General features: G+C 30.5%; 2 protein-coding genes across 3 annotated transcripts; both read left to right on the forward strand.

Moving 5' to 3' along the window:
* The first annotated feature begins 1,737 nt into the window (after window positions 1–1,737).
* LOC128286450 (uncharacterized) lies at window positions 1,738–2,875 on the forward strand. The gene is made up of 4 exons (XM_053023758.1): window positions 1,738–1,923; window positions 2,002–2,188; window positions 2,284–2,339; window positions 2,609–2,875. Exons 1-4 carry the CDS (start codon window positions 1,823–1,825, stop codon window positions 2,691–2,693), a joined length of 429 nt encoding a protein of 142 aa, XP_052879718.1. The 5' UTR covers window positions 1,738–1,822; the 3' UTR covers window positions 2,694–2,875.
* A 6,167-nt stretch (window positions 2,876–9,042) lies between these two features.
* Window positions 9,043–14,472, forward strand: LOC108464542 (O-fucosyltransferase 35-like). 2 transcript variants are annotated; one of them, XM_017764894.2, is made up of 10 exons: window positions 9,043–9,218; window positions 9,333–9,797; window positions 11,177–11,302; window positions 11,439–11,511; window positions 11,664–11,734; window positions 11,826–11,914; window positions 12,322–12,454; window positions 12,687–12,919; window positions 13,144–13,620; window positions 13,770–14,472. In XM_017764894.2, exons 1-10 carry the CDS (start codon window positions 9,213–9,215, stop codon window positions 13,969–13,971), a joined length of 1,875 nt encoding a protein of 624 aa, XP_017620383.1. In that variant the 5' UTR covers window positions 9,043–9,212; the 3' UTR covers window positions 13,972–14,472. The 2 variants fall into 2 exon arrangements, with proteins under 2 accessions (XP_017620383.1, XP_052880286.1); XM_053024326.1 differs by having other exon boundaries at window positions 9,047–9,797.
* Window positions 14,473–17,113: the final 2,641 nt, after the last annotated feature.

Below are 17,113 nucleotides of genomic sequence, written 5' to 3' on the forward strand. Positions count from 1 at the left end.
ACCGTACCAGCACCTAGTTTTGCCACTGATGTATACTATTGAGTAAAATTAAGTATTTAGTTCATACCAATATTCTTAACTAATTTTTTACTTTATATTTTATTGAAGAAATAATATGTATTATCAAATTTGTTCTAATGTGTTTTCACTATTTAATTTTGGGTTAAATATAAAATTGGTAATATGAATTTGTCCACTTATTCCATATTGATACTTAAGGTTTTCTTTTTGTCTCAGATTAGTACCCTAATTTTTTTCCATCAACTATATTAGTACCCAATTTAGGACAAAAAATAATCTTAAGTATCAATTTAGGAGAAATGAATAAGTTTGGGTACTAATTTTATATTTAACCATTTAATTTTTAACTTATAATTACTCCACATTTATAATAATTAATAGTAAAACTTTGAAGAAAAAAACAGTGAAATTTTGAGTAATTTTATCAAATGAAACCAAAAGAGTTAGAAACAAAATCCAATACTTATGATGCATGAATAAATACAAAGTTGTATGAATATTGATTAATTCATTGTAATATTTATTTTATTTAATGTATTAATAATTCATTAATTATTATATAAAAATATTAATTAACATTTTCATAAATTAACCAAAATAAAGACCATAGGATAGATGAGCTGCATGTTTTTTTCTTCGACCAAAACTGTATGCTTCTTACTAATTTCTGTCATGCCCATATAATTAATTAATTAATTAATTAAAATAATTGACCCACCAATCATTTGGGGATACTTTATTGCCATGTCTCCACTTCATTTATGTGTCAAAATCTCTATGCTCTCCTTTTCAAACAATTTCATTTTGGTTAAAATATGCCATAAATTCTCGTGATTCTGGTACTCTTCATAAATTTAATATTCAATTCCTTTACTTTTCAAATTTTAAAAGTTTATGTCCAATTATTAACATTGTTAACTTTTTTTGTCAAAATTATTAGTGTCAAATAAAAAAATACTCGCTTGGTAGCAATGTAATTAAAAAATGATGTTAAAATGAACTTGAATTTTGCAAAATAATCTTAACAGTATTAACAGTTAGACCTAAATTTTGAAATCTAAAAAGTATAGGCGCTAAATTCTTAAAAATATAAGTATAGGGATTAAATTTTAAATTTTCGAAGAGTAGAAAAACTTATGACATATTTTAACCTTTCATCTTCTCTTAAAAATTGGATGTAATTTAGCTAAACCCATGATTTTAATTGGACTTGTGATCTAACCGACTTGATCAGCACTTATCGGTTTAATTGCTTCAATTATTAACTCTATTTGAATTAAATAAATTATTAAAAAAATTTAAAATCAAAAGTAAAATCTATTCAACCATTGATTAATCTTTTATCTCGGTTCAACTGGTTTTAAGTAGTTTACTAAAAAATTCAATCTCATTGCTTGGAATGGCATACCAGCCTATTTCTAGTTCAATCAATCAGACCAACTGATCCGATCCAATTCTAATAATAATGCGCACTTTTAACTTAAGATCAATTTAAAATTAAAAATCAATTTTTTTGAATTCAACAAGTTAAACTCCTCTTTTGCAAATTTATTTTCAAATTCTTTAATTAAAAATTAAATATCCTTGAAAAATAAAATAAATTCGGTTGGTAACTGACTAAACTAAATAACTGTAATTTCAAAGTCTCGTCTGCTCCATCTTTGCAACATAGTTTGCCTTATATATATATACTGCGTTCTCTTCTACTATACTGATTAACATTGAAAAAGAAGTAAAGCAATAACTTCGCGTATAAGTTTTCCCGGCTTTTAGTTTCCATTCCGGGGAAATTTCAGTAGCTATGTCGACCATTTCGTTTCCAAGAACTAATTTCTTTACTTACGCTTGCAATGGATCGAGTCCCCGCCACAAGCTTCATTCAATTTCGCTCACTCCAACTACGTGAGTCTTTTTGTGATTTCTTTTTCTTCAAGTTAACTAAGATTTTTAGGGTTCATGATCGTACGTTTTCTTTATTAGGAAAATGAATACGAAATTAATCGGCCTGGTGAGGAAGGAAGATCATTCGGTATTGCCTCGAACGTCGTTGATTACTCATCTAAAATTCAACAGTCTAGAACCGTCGGATGAGGATCTTTTTCACGAAAAGAAATTAGTATTCGGAAATTACGTGGCGAGACAGGCCGTCCGCGATGAAGAATTGTGGGTACGTATATACTGTTTCTAACCTTTTTAATTTGTTTCATTTGATCAAATGAATGCTGATGGCTCTTTGTTTTGTTTTGTTTTGTTTTGTGTCAGGTAGCGGCATATCTGAGAGCAGAAACTCACTGGGAAGATCAACCAGGCGATGAAAAGTAGGGATTAAATTTCTAAATATTTATTTCTTGAAGTGAATGTATAATCTTTTTGTTTCTCAATTAAGTCCTTAAGTAACTATATAAGATATAGACAGATATAGACGCAGAGCAGACTGATACGTAGCTCTTTTATGTAGAGAAATACAGTACTCTTTTTATGAACCTGGAGCTTAGTTCGGTTTAGTTCATATAGATTCAAGTCTCAGTATTTGCAATGTTTCTTAAATGGATGCCTCTGATTGTATCTATTCATGATACATATACAGATTGATCGAACACCTCAAAATGGATTTCATTGAGCGGGTAGGACAGACTAGTGGCTTTCTCTTAATTACTTGCATATACATATGAATTTTGGGTTACATGTGAAATGTTTACAAACATTCCATGATTTACAGGAGTTCAATTCCTTGAAAATGCGATGCCGGGGGCAATTCGGGCAGATAAATAAATGTGTCGTCGCGGTACAATGTTTCTATTTTTATGTTCTTCTTTTCCCAGATTGGTATTCCTTTCAATGTGTTTGTTGTCTCTTTCGGGTGAGGGTTAGATCGATTCGAAGCTTCTGTGTTTCTGTTCAAAAGGACTTCCCAAGTCCAAGTAACATAGGTTCTTATGTTATGTCATTGTTTGCTTTTGATCGAGAGTTTTACTCATTGTTATCGAATTATCAGGTTTGTAAGCCGGATCTGAATGTGCAACGCACGGTGATTAAAAGCGTAGTTGGAACCCTTGATATCAGCATTAGGCATCTGTTACATGGAGAGACTTTTCCTGGGGTACATACACTGCAATATTCTTTTATAACATTCATAACTAAGTGATTTGTTCATAACGTTTGAGAATCCGAACCTGTTGCAGCAACATAAGAAGTATCGCTTCCCCATCATCAACACAAAAAACCTTCAGAAATATGCTTACATTTCGAACTTATGCACAAGGAAATCGGCCCGTCGACAAGGCATTGGCAGCAATATGATGCGTTTTGTTATTGAATTCGCCAAATTAAGTGGTAAAAAAAGTTGCAAGCATTTCCTTCCAAGGAAAAGGTTCCCATTCCACTTCTGATTTCAGTCCCTTGTGTTGCAGGTATCAAATCCGTATATGTCCATGTGTGTAGGGACAACAAACCGGCATTCAACCTGTACCGAAAGCTTAATTTTGAGGTAATACCATTTTATCGACTCCGTTTTACGTCCCCGGCTTGGTTTTGTGTCGATTTCTGAATGGGGTCTCTGATATACATTTTGCATTCTCCATTTCAGGTGGTTGAAATGGCAAACGCTGCGTTAGAAGAAGAGCAGATGTACTTACTCTGTTATAAGGCATGAAACTCAGTTGGATACAAATTTAGGATGGGTGAGAAAAGGTGACTTGGATAGATAACCAGAAATTGTAAATGCTATGAATTGCTAACAATATGCATTTTGCTTCGATTTAATTACATTGATTCATAAAGTTTCCTATAGTATTCTACATGTTTAAGATTTCAATTATCATTATTTGCGGCTAAAACTGTTCATATTAAAAGTATCACAACCCCCCCCCCAAAACCCCTATATTATATTTTAGTACAAAAAATAATTAAATTAACTCATGCTAGATGATTGAGCAAAATAGTCCTTATGTTAAAATTGCAACATTAAATATTTATTAAATTAGTCGCCAATGTATCAAGCGGCACCAAACTCAAAAATAACCCATTGTCAGACAACACAAAAAAATATTGATTTCCTTTAAATACTGAACAAATATCGTAATAATACAAAAAATAATATTTTTTTGTACTTCTTCAATATTATATGGTATTTAAAAGAAATACAAATGATTTTTGGTATAGCCTAACAATGTGATGACACCACTTAAAAAATACTAATTTTTTCTTCTAAAATAAGTGTTTTCTGAAGGATTACTTTTGGGCTTGGTGTAGCTTAATACATTAGGGGCATCTAAATTTAATGTTGAAAACACACGATTCTTGTAAATAATCAATGACATGTCATATTTTCATAATTAATTTTTTGTATTATTCATGTAAAAGAACCTCTGTTTTCTATATAAATATTTATTTAAAATCAATTTTAAGGGATAAATTAGCAATATATGCCGATTTTGGATGATAATGGAGAAATAGGCTAATTTCTTTAATATTTAGGAAAATAGACTGATTTTGAAGAGAGAAACAAAATGCATTTTACAGAAATTATTTTGTTGACCTATTTGAAAAATATGTTCTACAAAACAAATTTTCTTTAATAATTTGACATATTAACTCATTTGGTAAAATAATTAAACATATTTTTATTTTCCTTTTCAAAATCAACTTATTTTCTTAAATATTGAAAAATTCGATTTAAATATCTAATTATTTTTAAAAACATTTTCTTCAAAATTACCCAATTTTTAAAGGTATAATTAAATTAGAAAAAATGGATTTTAGGATAGCTCATACAAAATTCTTATATTGGAAACTTGAAAGGAATGTCCTATGGATCAAAGCTGTCATCGTCTAAAAGACAGCTTACTTGCGGAAAGTGGAAATTCCCGCGTCATTCATGGGTGGGCCCCCCTGAGTTTGGAAATCTAACATGCGTTCACGTGTTCCCATTATTTTATATTTTATTGGGTAAATACAACTCGTGACCTACTTATAATTTTATTTTATTTTAGACATTTAAAATTAAAAAATTATAATTTAAGCACTTACGTTAAATAGTTCAATTATTTTGATCATTTTCGTCAAAATTATTAATAGCAAACTAACATGCTTATGTAAAATTTGAAGACTAAATTTATTATTATATTAGTTTTTTAACTACCACGTTAATTTGTCATTTGTGATTTTAACGAGAGTGACAAAAATAATTAAACCATGTAGGGTGAGTGATTAAATTGTAAATTTTTTATTTTTGGTGTCTAAAATGAAAACCTTTTATAGTTGAGTGACTTTTTTTAATTTATCCTATTTTATTTTTCTTTTTTCACCAATAAATAAAAAATGATTAAAATCCAAAAGTTTTCATGATTTACCTGCAGTTAACGTCTCTCCGCCGCATAACATATAAGTCTCAGCTTTTTTTACTCCATTCTAACGACAAAGTTACGTTTTTGGGCAAAATGACAAAGTTACTTTAAAATACTCAAGTTTGTTTGAAAATATTTTATATGAAAGGGTAATTTTGTACTTTTCCAAGTCAATATAGGAGGCCTTTAACCTGCCAAACTCTTCTAATTGGATTGATATATTGCACCAGTGGGGTCAGAAAATTTGTGGGACTCGATAAAAAAATATATTATTTTAATATTTTAATAATTTATATTTTTATAATTTTTAAATGATTATATTAAATTTTATTATTTTAAGAGTTAAAGTATATTTTATTATTATTAATTTAAAATTTTATAAATTATAAAAGTTTAAATAAAAATTTCCATTTTAGAAAGATCTATAATTGTATATCTATTTTTCAAAAAAATTAAAATAAATTTTTTGTTTTTAATTTTTTTGTCAATAACCAAAATATTCAATATGGCATTCGGAAATAACATAAAGTATTGAAATAAATAAATAATAACAAAATAATTGAATTTTAAAAAATATATCATTTCCATTGTTAATATATTATATTATAATATTTTTAGCCTCAATATGCACTAAAATCTTAAAAATAAAACTATAAAGATTAAATTTTAAATTTATGAATAGTAGAGACTTATGACATATTTTAACATTTCATATTCTCTTAAATATTTGATGTAATTTAGCTAAACCCATAGTTTTAACTAGATTTGCGATTGAACCGATCAGACCAGTAGTTATCGGTTTAATTGGTTCAATTATCAACTCTGTTTGAATTAAATAAATTATTAAAAATAAAAAAATAAAATCGATTCAACCATCGATCAGTTTTTGGTCTCGGTTTAACTAGTTTTAAGTAGTTTATTAAAAAATTCAATCCTATTGTCTGGAACGACATACCGACTGGTTTCTAGTTCAATCAATCCAACCTATCGATCTAGTCTTATTCTAGCAATCATGTGCACTTTTAAATTAAGATAAATTTGAAATTGAAAATCAGATTATTCGATTTATAGGATTTTTTTCATTTAAGAGGTCAAAGTAAAATTTCACTATATATTAATTTATAGGATTGAATTGAATTTTTTTTTCATTTTCTTACCCCCGCATGCCACTCTAAGATTCTCCTCTACAAGGCATCTTATCAACCCTTAATTAGGCGAATTCTTTTTAAGCTCTTTTTAACTTAAGTGATAGGTTTTACAAGATAATTACATATAAAATTTTAAAAGAATCTTGAATATTGACAATAATATTATTAAAAGACAACCATAATTTCAAAAGAAAAAAAGAAATCGTAAACCGTAAAATGAAGATAAAAAATTACCTTAATCTTTCAAAATAATAATAAAAATATAATTTCTTTTTGAATATTTTTGTTTCAAAATAGAAAGGAAACATGCATTAAAAAACAGGAGGTAGACAAATCAATTCCATTTGCCAATTTGGTAGCTTAATTTCTAAATAAAAATAAATAGTAGAAAGACAAAGAAGCCGGCACAAAGTTTTCTTACGAGGCATTGGATTTAGGTCCTAAAATAAAAATGTCCCTTTGTTCTTTTCTAAATCATTGGGGCAATATTCAAATTACAAATGACAAATGACAAATGATTAAATTTTGTATTTTATTTATATTTTATTAAATTAAATGACAAATGATTAGAAGCCAAATTATGCTTTTGGATATTTTGTGGAATTGAGAGTTTTGTGAATATTAAACTATGCATTAATAATCAGTGTAATTTTAACTTTGATAAAGAATATAATTTCAGCATATTATTTAGTAAAACAGATGAAACTCTAAATAAATGTAATTATTTTTGTCATTAAGCTTTATGCATTTTCACATGTCCGTCATATATTAGCTATTTCTTCCTATCGTAAAAAATTAGTATTGTAAATATTTTTGGGTAATTTGTATAACATTTGATAAGTTAGGTATCAAATTAAACAAAAAAATTAGGGTCAAATTAGGAAAATAATACAAAGTTCATATACCAAATTGAAAAAAAACCTGAAGTACCAAATTAACAAAAAAGGTATCAATTTGGACAAACAAAATAGATACCAAATTCGAAAAATAAAAATTGTCAAATTCATATACCAAATGTTATATTAATCGATACCTATTGCAATTTTGTTTTATCGTCAAACTCAATTTAACACTAAAAGTTTGATTTATTTATAACATAACTTAATAGTAACACTAAAAAGGTACCTCCAAAATAACCCAAAAGGGAGGAGGAGGAGGAAGCGGAGGAGGAGGAGGAGGAGGATTTTTAATTTTTTTAATTTCAAGAAGAAAAATAGAATTTGAAACGGGTTAATTGCATAAATATCATAAACTATAGTTTAGATTTTAAATTAATCTCAAATTTTCAAAACATTCTAATCCAAATTTCAAAGTATCAATATCGTATCATCCAAAGTCGGGTCGAATTTGATATGAAATATATTTAAAATATATTATCAAAATTTCAACACTTTGTGTACCAATTATGGGAACAAATTGTATATATTGTATTTAAAAATAAAAATAGTGTCATTAAAAATTAGACGAGTTATTATTATTTTTAATATGTAAATTCTAAGTTGTCCATATGATAAGTGTTGTATAAAAATTTTATTGGATCCAGAAATCGTAAATGGACACACGTTTAAATCTCCAATCTAATGGTCCATTTATAACACACGAATAAGTGCTTAAGTGACTCTTTATGAACCATCACATTTATTCACAAAGTAAAGAAGCCAAATAATTATAATATTGCGTGACAAGAAATATTTTTTAATTTTAAATTTCAAACTAAATATTTAAAATTCAAATGTATGACTTCTGTTGTAACTAACGACACTTTTTCAACTTATCTATAGTCCTTTCTCAATCCATAAATAAGAGGATAATGCGTTTCAACGCATTCAAACTTATATCCTTCTGTATTGACAACAATGTCTATGCCAATCTAGCTAATACTCAATCAACAATTATACAATATTTTGAAATTCGTAACCAATGTAAAATTCTAACATCTATATACAATTCTTGCACGGTGGATAAATGGGAAAAATCGTTAATTGTATTTATAATGATCACTTATAAAAATAGTCACTTTTGTTTGTCTCATATTATATTTTAGCCCATTATGTTAAAATGTTACGTTTTAGTAACTTACATTATCGTTTTGTTACGAAGTGGTCACTTTATCGTTAAGCTTCATTACCTCCCTAATGGCAGTCCTATGCAGCAGTCCAAATGAGTTTTAAATGCCAATTTGAATGTCCTACATGACAGTTCAAATTAAATTTATTTAATTAAAAACCTATTTTCATCCCAACAATTAGACATCTAAGTTAGCATTTAAAACTTATTCAGCTGTTGTTAGGGAGGTAACAGAGTTTAACGATAGAGTGACCGCTTCGTAACAAAACGATAATGTAAGTGATTAAAACATAACATTTCGAACATAAGTGACTAAAATGTAATCCAAGGTAAACAAAAATGACTATTTTTATAATTTACCAAGCTTTACTTTATTTTGCTAAATTATTTATATTTATCTAAATTTTAATAACTTAAAAATATATAATCATGTTGTAATATTTTTTTATTCAATTTATAGAATTTGAAAAAATATAAAAAATCCAATCGTCGACAATAAATTCGGAGAGGCCAACACCGCCATTGTCTTGTCCTAAAACACGCGCTTTTACAAATTTCCGAATTATATTATTTTCAGAGCTCAAAATACCCAAATTCTGCAAAAATCTATGTTTCGTTATTGGTTTTGATAATGGAGGTTTAATCGAAAATCCTTACTCAGTTTATTTTAATTTTTTTTCCTTATTATAAATAAATATATTATTAGTTAACATTAAAGAGTAATAAAATTTTAATGGCTCACCATACGCAGCATCACCACAACACGAGCGATGGCGTTTCACAGCGAGTTAACAGTCCCCGTTTTTCGGGTCCAATGACTCGTCGAGCTCACTCGTTTAAGCGCAACAACAATGGCAACTCCCAGACCAGTACCGGCAACAACGTTGTCGGTGGTTCAAGTAACGGCAGTAGCAACGGGAGCAACCGAAATAACTTGAGTGTGCATCACGAGATCGATCTGCAATCGAGTTCCCCCAGATCGGAAGTTGGAGTTGTGGGTTTGGTTTCAATCGAAGGGTTGAGTCAAAGGAAAGGGTTGTTCTTGAGGAAGCCCAGTGTTGGATCCTTGGTTTTTGATTTCGGGTTGAAAGAGAAGAAGAAGCTTGGGCATTGGATGTTCTTGGTTTTTTGTGGAGTTTGTTTGTTTTTGGGTGTTTTTAAGATTTGTGCTACTGGTTGGTTTGGATCTGCTATCGAAACCTTAGCATCAAATCAGGTTTATTTCATGATTTTTAAAAAAAAATTGTTATAGCTGTTTTATGAATTGACTAGCACTGAAATTTAATGTTGATGGATCAACGTGAAAAATGTGATCAATTTTTGGAGATTGTTATAGCTTTCTTTAATGATCTTGCTTGGGAAATTAACGGGTGATTGTTACTTTGTCTACTTTTTTTATTCCTTATGGGTAACTATATTAATGGGTACAAAAACGAAATTAGGGAGTAATAGTAAGTAGCTTGATTAACATTTTTGCATTTCAAGACCATGTATAAGCCTGGAGTGGATAGTTCTATATTACTTGGATTTGGTTATGTATATGACATGGGTATATTCAATTTTTTTTATGTTTTCGGTTTATTTGTAGGGTCTTTACAAAGTTATATCCTCGTATTCATGTCTGAATATGCATTAGACACAGTTATCGATAAAGATAACTTATATAAGAGTTGGAGTGTGTATATAGAGACTAGAGAGTGAATTTCACCTTCTTTTAGTTGAGGACTAAGCATATCATTGGGAAAGAATATTGTGTTCTTAACTTTTGTGGAAAACTTTAATTCTATGTTACTCAAGGTGCTTTTCTTGCTTCATAAGTTATGTTTAACAATAAATCATTTGTAGAACATTGCATAAGACTTTTCCTTGCTAATGTGCTATCGAAACCATAACATCAAATCAGGTCTTTTTCATTATTTTTGAATTATGTGCAGTATTTTTGTTCTAGCTGTTTATGAATTGACTTGCACTGGAATTTAATGCAGATGGATCAATGTGAAAAATGTGATCTATTTTTGGAGATTGTTAGGCTTTTCTTTAATGTGAAAATTTTGCACGGTGATTATTGTCTTGTGTACTTTTTTTCCCTTCCGGAAAGTATTTATGATTAGGGAGTAAAAGTAAGTGGCTTAAGTATTGTTTTTGCATCGCAAGACCATATATTATTATGCCTGGAGTGGAGTAGTTCTATGTTACTCGGATGTGGACGTGAGTATTGGATACTTATATGTGTATAACATGGCTGCTTTGAATTCTTTCTAGTGTTTTCTATGGATTTGGAGAATCGTTGGAAGGTCATATTTTCATACTCCTATCCATACATGCACTGGACATAGGTGTTGGACACACATACTTAAAAAAGAATCAGAATAACATAGGAATAGTTGCATTCTACAGGTTCTTCTTAATCAATTTTGGGTGTGCACAGAGAGTAAATTTCACCTTCTTTTAGTTGATCACTATGACAGAACTTTTATACTGAAGTACTCCCATGTGTTTTTCCTACTGCATAAGTTATGTTTAATGATAGATCACTTGTAGAACATTGCATAAGACTTTTCCTTTCTAATGTGCTATCTCTATTATTGTAATTAGGATCTACCTGATCCCTCCACCAATCAACTAAAGCGAACGGATGAAGGCTCTCATGATTATGGGTACAGGGATGGAGGAAGTGATTCAGATAGAACCTTAATGACAGTGGCATCTGACATAGCAGAAGTAAGTTTAAAGTCTGCACCTTAAAATATCTCACATCTGCTTGGTTTGCTTGAAGAACATGATTAACGAAGAACACTTGGAACTTGTTATTCTGATTAGCAAAAAGAACGTTGAGATTTGTTTAATTTTTATCCAGCATTCAGGTATTTGGTCAAAACCAAGTAGTGAGAATTTCAGCCAGTGCATTGACCATTCAAAGAATCATAAGAGTATGGAATTCTTACTGCTTCATTAATATTCTCTACCTACTTTCTACTTGTGTGTTTACTGACACCTTGATGTTTCTTGTGTGTTTGCAAAGTTGTAATTGATTTCTATGTTTTTGTTTGTTCTATGCTTCTAAGTGTTTCACTCTTTGCAGAGCCAGATGCAAAGACGAATGGCTACATTCTTGTGAATGCTAATGGTGGTCTGAATCAGATGAGATTTGGGGTCTGTTTGTTGTGTGTTTCTCATTGTTTCTTTTATAGCCTGACCTTTAATTATTACTGCAGTCTGATGTATGAATAATTTTAGAATGCAGATCTGTGATGTGGTTGCTGTTGCTAAGATTATGAAGGCAACACTTGTTCTTCCCTCACTCGATCACACCTCGTATTGGGCAGATGAAAGGTTAGGTTGTTTGTGTACTGTGCTAATGTTTTCACATTTTCTGTTTTGCACCTATCCATATATCCCTAATTTGATCTGATCAAATGTTGAATACTAAAGGAATTAGTCTGTATTTACATGTTTCTTGACATAATACTAAATCTATAACCTGTCCGATCAGTTCTGAAATGATACATTTCCACACTAATTACTCAAGGCTTTCTTTGTGAGGCCTTTGAAAACTGGCATCCATTGGTATTAATGTATGGCTAATTTATGGTTATGCCCTAGATTGACATGCTTCACATCTTCTTTTGGCTAAAGTCAAAAAAGTGTTGCATGGGATGAACTGCTAAAGTCAAAAAAGTGTTGCATGGGATGAACTATTGTGTACGGTTAGCTAATTGATTGGTTTGATATATTTGCAGTGGCTTTAAAGATCTATTTGACTGGCAGCACTTCATCGAGACCCTGAAGGATGATGTCCGCATAGTTGAGACCATACCACCTGAGTATTCTGGAATTGAACCGTTCAACAAAACGCCAATTTCCTGGTCTAAGGTCATTACAACCTTATCTTTGTCATTGGCAAATGTCTACTGAAAATACGCAAAGCACCTATCATTGAGGATGTTTGTTTCTGTTTTGGCCTGAAAATGGCAATAATTTTAGTTGCCCATTTATACAACTGTACAAGCGGTTTTGCTTCTGTCAACTCACATCATACATGTATCTTGTATTACTTGTTCCTTATGAGATTAGTAGCAACTAACCGCCATGTTTTCTGATTTAGGTTAGCTATTATAAGGCAGAGGTCCTTCCATTGCTGAAGCAGCATAAAGTAATCTATTTTACGCACACAGATTCTCGGCTTGCCAATAATGATATCCCAAGTTCTGTGCAAAAACTGAGGTGCCGGGTAAGCTATAAGGCACTAAAATATTCGGCTCCAATTGAAGAGCTTGGAAGCACGTTGATTTCTAGAATGCGCCAGAATGGAAGCCCTTATATTGCTCTACATTTGAGGTGAGTAGAATAAATTTATTTCTTATGAATGCTACGTTCCCACTTATCCCAGAAACGAAAAGAATACCTCTGTACTCGCCTTATTTGTGTTTGGCATGATTAAGCATTTATTATCATGAAAATGGATTTTATGGTACGCTTGATAAATAATGACATTGATTAACTTGATATGCTGCAAAGAAAGCAAGGCTGATTTATGTTACTTCTATTTGTTTAATTTATAGGTACGAGAAGGATATGCTTGCATTTACGGGTTGCAGTCATAGTTTGACAGCAGAAGAAGATGATGAGCTACGTAGGATGCGTTATGAAGTCAGCCATTGGAAGGAGAAAGAGATTAATGGGACAGAGAGAAGGTTGTTCGGTGGTTGTCCACTGACCCCGAGGGAGACTTCCCTCTTGCTTAGAGCATTGGGTTTCCCTCCAAGTACTCGGATTTACTTGGTAGCTGGTGAAGCTTATGGAAATGGAAGTATGGAGCCTCTTAAGGAGGATTTTCCTAACATCTTCTCTCATTCCTCCCTTGCAACAGATGAGGAATTGAATCCTTTCAAGAACCATCAGAACATGTTGGCCGGTCTAGACTATGTTGTTGCCCTTCAGAGTGATGTATTTGTTTATACTTATGATGGAAATATGGCAAAGGCGGTGCAAGGACATAGGCGATTTGAGAACTTCAAGAAGACTATCAACCCAGACAGGTAATTTGCTACCTATTAGATTGGATCTATTCTTAACCTTTTCAATATAGTTGTTTCCGTTCTTTCTTGAATGAATAGTTCTATGGCATCTAATCATTGTAATTTCTGGACCAAAATGTGTATAAACAATCATCTATCTGTTGGTGCAGGATGAATTTTGTAAGACTTGTGGATGAATATGATGAGGGAAATATTTCTTGGGAGAAATTCAGTTCTAAAGTGAAAAAGCTTCACGAAGATCGAAATGGAGCTCCATATCTTAGAGAGCGTGGAGAGTTTCCAAAATTGGAGGAGAGTTTTTACGCAAATCCATTTCCGGGATGCATCTGTGAAAGAACAGAAGAAATATAGAATTGTCTTTAAATGCTACGAAGTAAAAAAGCTTACTGAAAAGGAGGGTGTGCACTCTGCTGGCAATGTTTCAGACATACCATTTCGTAAGGATGAAACCGTATATAATACCACGATTCAACTCAATGGTTGAGAAAAAACACACTACAAAAGCCTGCTCAAGGGGGCAATTCCCGAGGAGGCATGTGAAGTCATCATCAATGGAGGTATCAGCAGGGCAAAGCAAATAGGGTTCAGGCATACTGTTATCAAGAGATACAGGTAATAGATAAACATTCATTTGATGGGAGAGGGATTTTATACCCCTAACTATCCTTCATAAGAAAATGTTGTTTATTTTAATTTTTTGGTCTATTTGCCTTTTTTGATAAAAGAGAATTGGTTTAGGTTGTTCCCGTGCAAAAGTTTAAAAAGGTTTGAATAAGTGATGGAAATATGATATATTCATTGAATTGTATTACATCTGGATATTAATAATACAAAAAAAAAAATTGAGTTCAATGATGGATGAATTTGCAGAATGGAAATATATATATATATATATATATATATTTATTTAGTTGCTGCATGACATGTTAGAATGCACAACGTAAATGCAAGACAAGCATTCTGTGGTTGACAGGAGACGATTTTTCCTTTTGGCATGTCAATTTATTTATGGAGATTGAAATTTCAGGTTTCGTAATTGTCTTTCCGGACAATTTCATCTCTAAAATTCAAATACGAATCTTGTCCTTATAAGTGTAATGTGTCTTATCATTATACCTAAGTTCAAGCATTCTTCACTAGCAAGAAACCTTCACTTCCTTGGAGTTCAAGTTTCTTCAATCTTTGGAGTTTTCCTTGTTCTTCTTGTTCCTTGGAGTCCAAGTTTCTTGGTTGCTGCCCATATCATTTGGTATCAAGATTTAACTAAGTCCCACATAAAGTAAGTCTACTTCAAATGAGGTCATCTTCATGGGCTAGGCGTGTGGGTTTATTTGCACAAAGTTTGTTAGCATCTTCCAATATCATGCACTCTTGAGTCAAATATTTAGCTTTTGGACCTCCAATTCCGTTTCATTTATAAATTGACTTAAGTTCCACATTCTCCAAACTTGATAACTTTGACAAATTCTTGAATTAACACATTTAGCTCGTTTTAAGTTACTTGGATTTAGACTATGTGATTGGAGCTTGAAGAAAGTTAAAGCCCACTTTCATCATAAGCTTGAGGTTACGTCTTAGAGTTAACTAGATCTGTTGATGGGTTGAGTCATTCGGCTCGACCTGAAGGTCTACTTAAAAAGTGGGAGGGTTTGGGTAAAATCATAGGCCCAAAAAATAGGCTTGGGCAAAAAATCAAGACATGTTTAGAAAACAGTCTAAGCTTCGGGTAAATCTTTTTTGGTTTGAGCCTAATCCAACCCTGCCAGAATATGAAAAAAAACCTGCTTTTTTTTACTATTTTTTGTTGCTTTTTTAAAATCATTTTCTTTTTTTTTCTCTATTTTATTATTATTTCATAATTATGTTGCTATTATTTTATTGTTATTTTTGGATATTAGATAACTTTTGTTTTATTGTTAATTTTGTTACTATTTTTCACATTTTCTTGCTAAGTTACATTTATCTTAGTGTTATTTAAGTATACATAGTTTTTAATTTATTCTGTTTTTAGTATTTTTATCTATTATATATATTTTTAAAAATGATATAAAAATTTAATATGGGTAGGCCAGGTCAGGCTCCGATTTTGGCTCCGATTTTAGCATTTTTATTCGAGCCGGATTTGAGCACAATTTTAGACCATTTTTGGGCCCGAGCCTAGCACACGGGCCTAAATTTTTTGTTGGGCACGGCCTAACCCATGGACACCTCTAGAGCTAACTATACAAATATAATTAAATTTGAACTTAAAGACAAATTTGATCGCTAACTTTTATATGTTTTGTCAAAATGACACTAATGGTATTATCAACCTTTGTTCTTTTTCTTCAATATGTTTTTCTAATGATTTGATGATTTTTAATAGGATGATGTGAAATTTCATACGTAGAATATTTTTAATGAAATGTAATTTATTACTTAGATAACACAATAAAATAATTACATGTGAAACATAATAAAATAAATAAATAATTCATGAAGTTAAAAAAACTCTTAATTTAAAGAAAAATAATAATTATCTAAAACAAGTTTCAAAATGAATGCACACAATCAAGATTTTCAATTTAATTTATTAATTATCTTTTGAAACCTTTAGGTAAACAAATGTATGCATTCGTTTTGAAACTTTTTCTTAGATAATTATGTTTATTTCCTTTAAATTAAGAGTTATTTTTAAATTTTATTTATTTTATTATTTTCCACGTGTAATTATTTTATCGGATTACCTAAATAATAAATTACATCTTATTAAAAATATTTCATATCATTTACGCTCAATTTTTTTAACTTATTGTCATCAAATTTGTTAGTTTGAAAAAAAACACAAAATTGATGGTTGAAAAAACTCAAAAATACAATTAAGATTATTTTGATAAAATATATAAATATTAGTAGCTAAATTTATCATTAAATCTTAAATTTGAAAAAGGTAAAAGTATTATATCTAAAATATTCAACTTGAATTAAATTATGAATATATCATCTTTCAAAAATATATAAAAATACTTAAAAAAACAAATAATTTTATTAAATATATTGATATTTGAATCACATAATTGGTTAGGCTGCAAAAGAACCCTAGAACTAACCTTTCATTTTCCCAGTTTCCCAAATTGAAAAGGAATTGTATGGTAAGTGGGGGAATACTGGGGTAACCATGAAAAAGCAAGAAGTAGATAATAAACAAAAAAATTTAAAGTAAGTAGCAGTAAAAGCTTAAAACTGTGCAAGCTTCCCATGAGAGCAGGCATTTGGTTCAGACTGTCAGACACCAACTCTTACAATAATAATAATAATAATAACAACAACACTTCTCCTTCTGCCTTTTGTTTTTTTTACAGTCTTTTCAAATCCACTAACCCATTTCTTTTATGTGTTTTCAGTAGCATTGTCAGAGCCAAGAGCAGCCATTGAACCAAATTTAATCTGATATGTCAGAAAAAAGGAAAGCAATAGAGAGATGTGCAGTTAATATTAAAGCCCCCACTCTCTC

This window comes from Gossypium arboreum, chromosome 13 (assembly GCF_025698485.1).
Source record: "Gossypium arboreum isolate Shixiya-1 chromosome 13, ASM2569848v2, whole genome shotgun sequence".
NCBI lineage: Eukaryota > Viridiplantae > Streptophyta > Magnoliopsida > Malvales > Malvaceae > Gossypium > Gossypium arboreum.

Bases quoted from the DNA above. Each gene is read 5' to 3' on its own strand.
- LOC128286450 (XM_053023758.1), top strand. From the start codon at position 1,823: ATGTCGACCATTTCGTTTCCAAGAACTAATTTCTTTACTTACGCTTGC. The intron at 1,924-2,001 runs GTGAGTCTTTTT...TTTCTTTATTAG, and splicing joins ATTTCGCTCACTCCAACTAC to GAAAATGAATACGAAATTAA. The intron at 2,189-2,283 runs GTACGTATATAC...GTTTTGTGTCAG, and splicing joins TCCGCGATGAAGAATTGTGG to GTAGCGGCATATCTGAGAGC.
- LOC108464542 (XM_053024326.1), top strand. From the start codon at position 9,315: ATGGCTCACCATACGCAGCATCACCACAACACGAGCGATGGCGTTTCA. The intron at 11,735-11,825 runs GTCTGTTTGTTG...TTTAGAATGCAG, and splicing joins TGAATCAGATGAGATTTGGG to ATCTGTGATGTGGTTGCTGT. The intron at 13,621-13,769 runs GTAATTTGCTAC...CTGTTGGTGCAG, and splicing joins AAGACTATCAACCCAGACAG to GATGAATTTTGTAAGACTTG.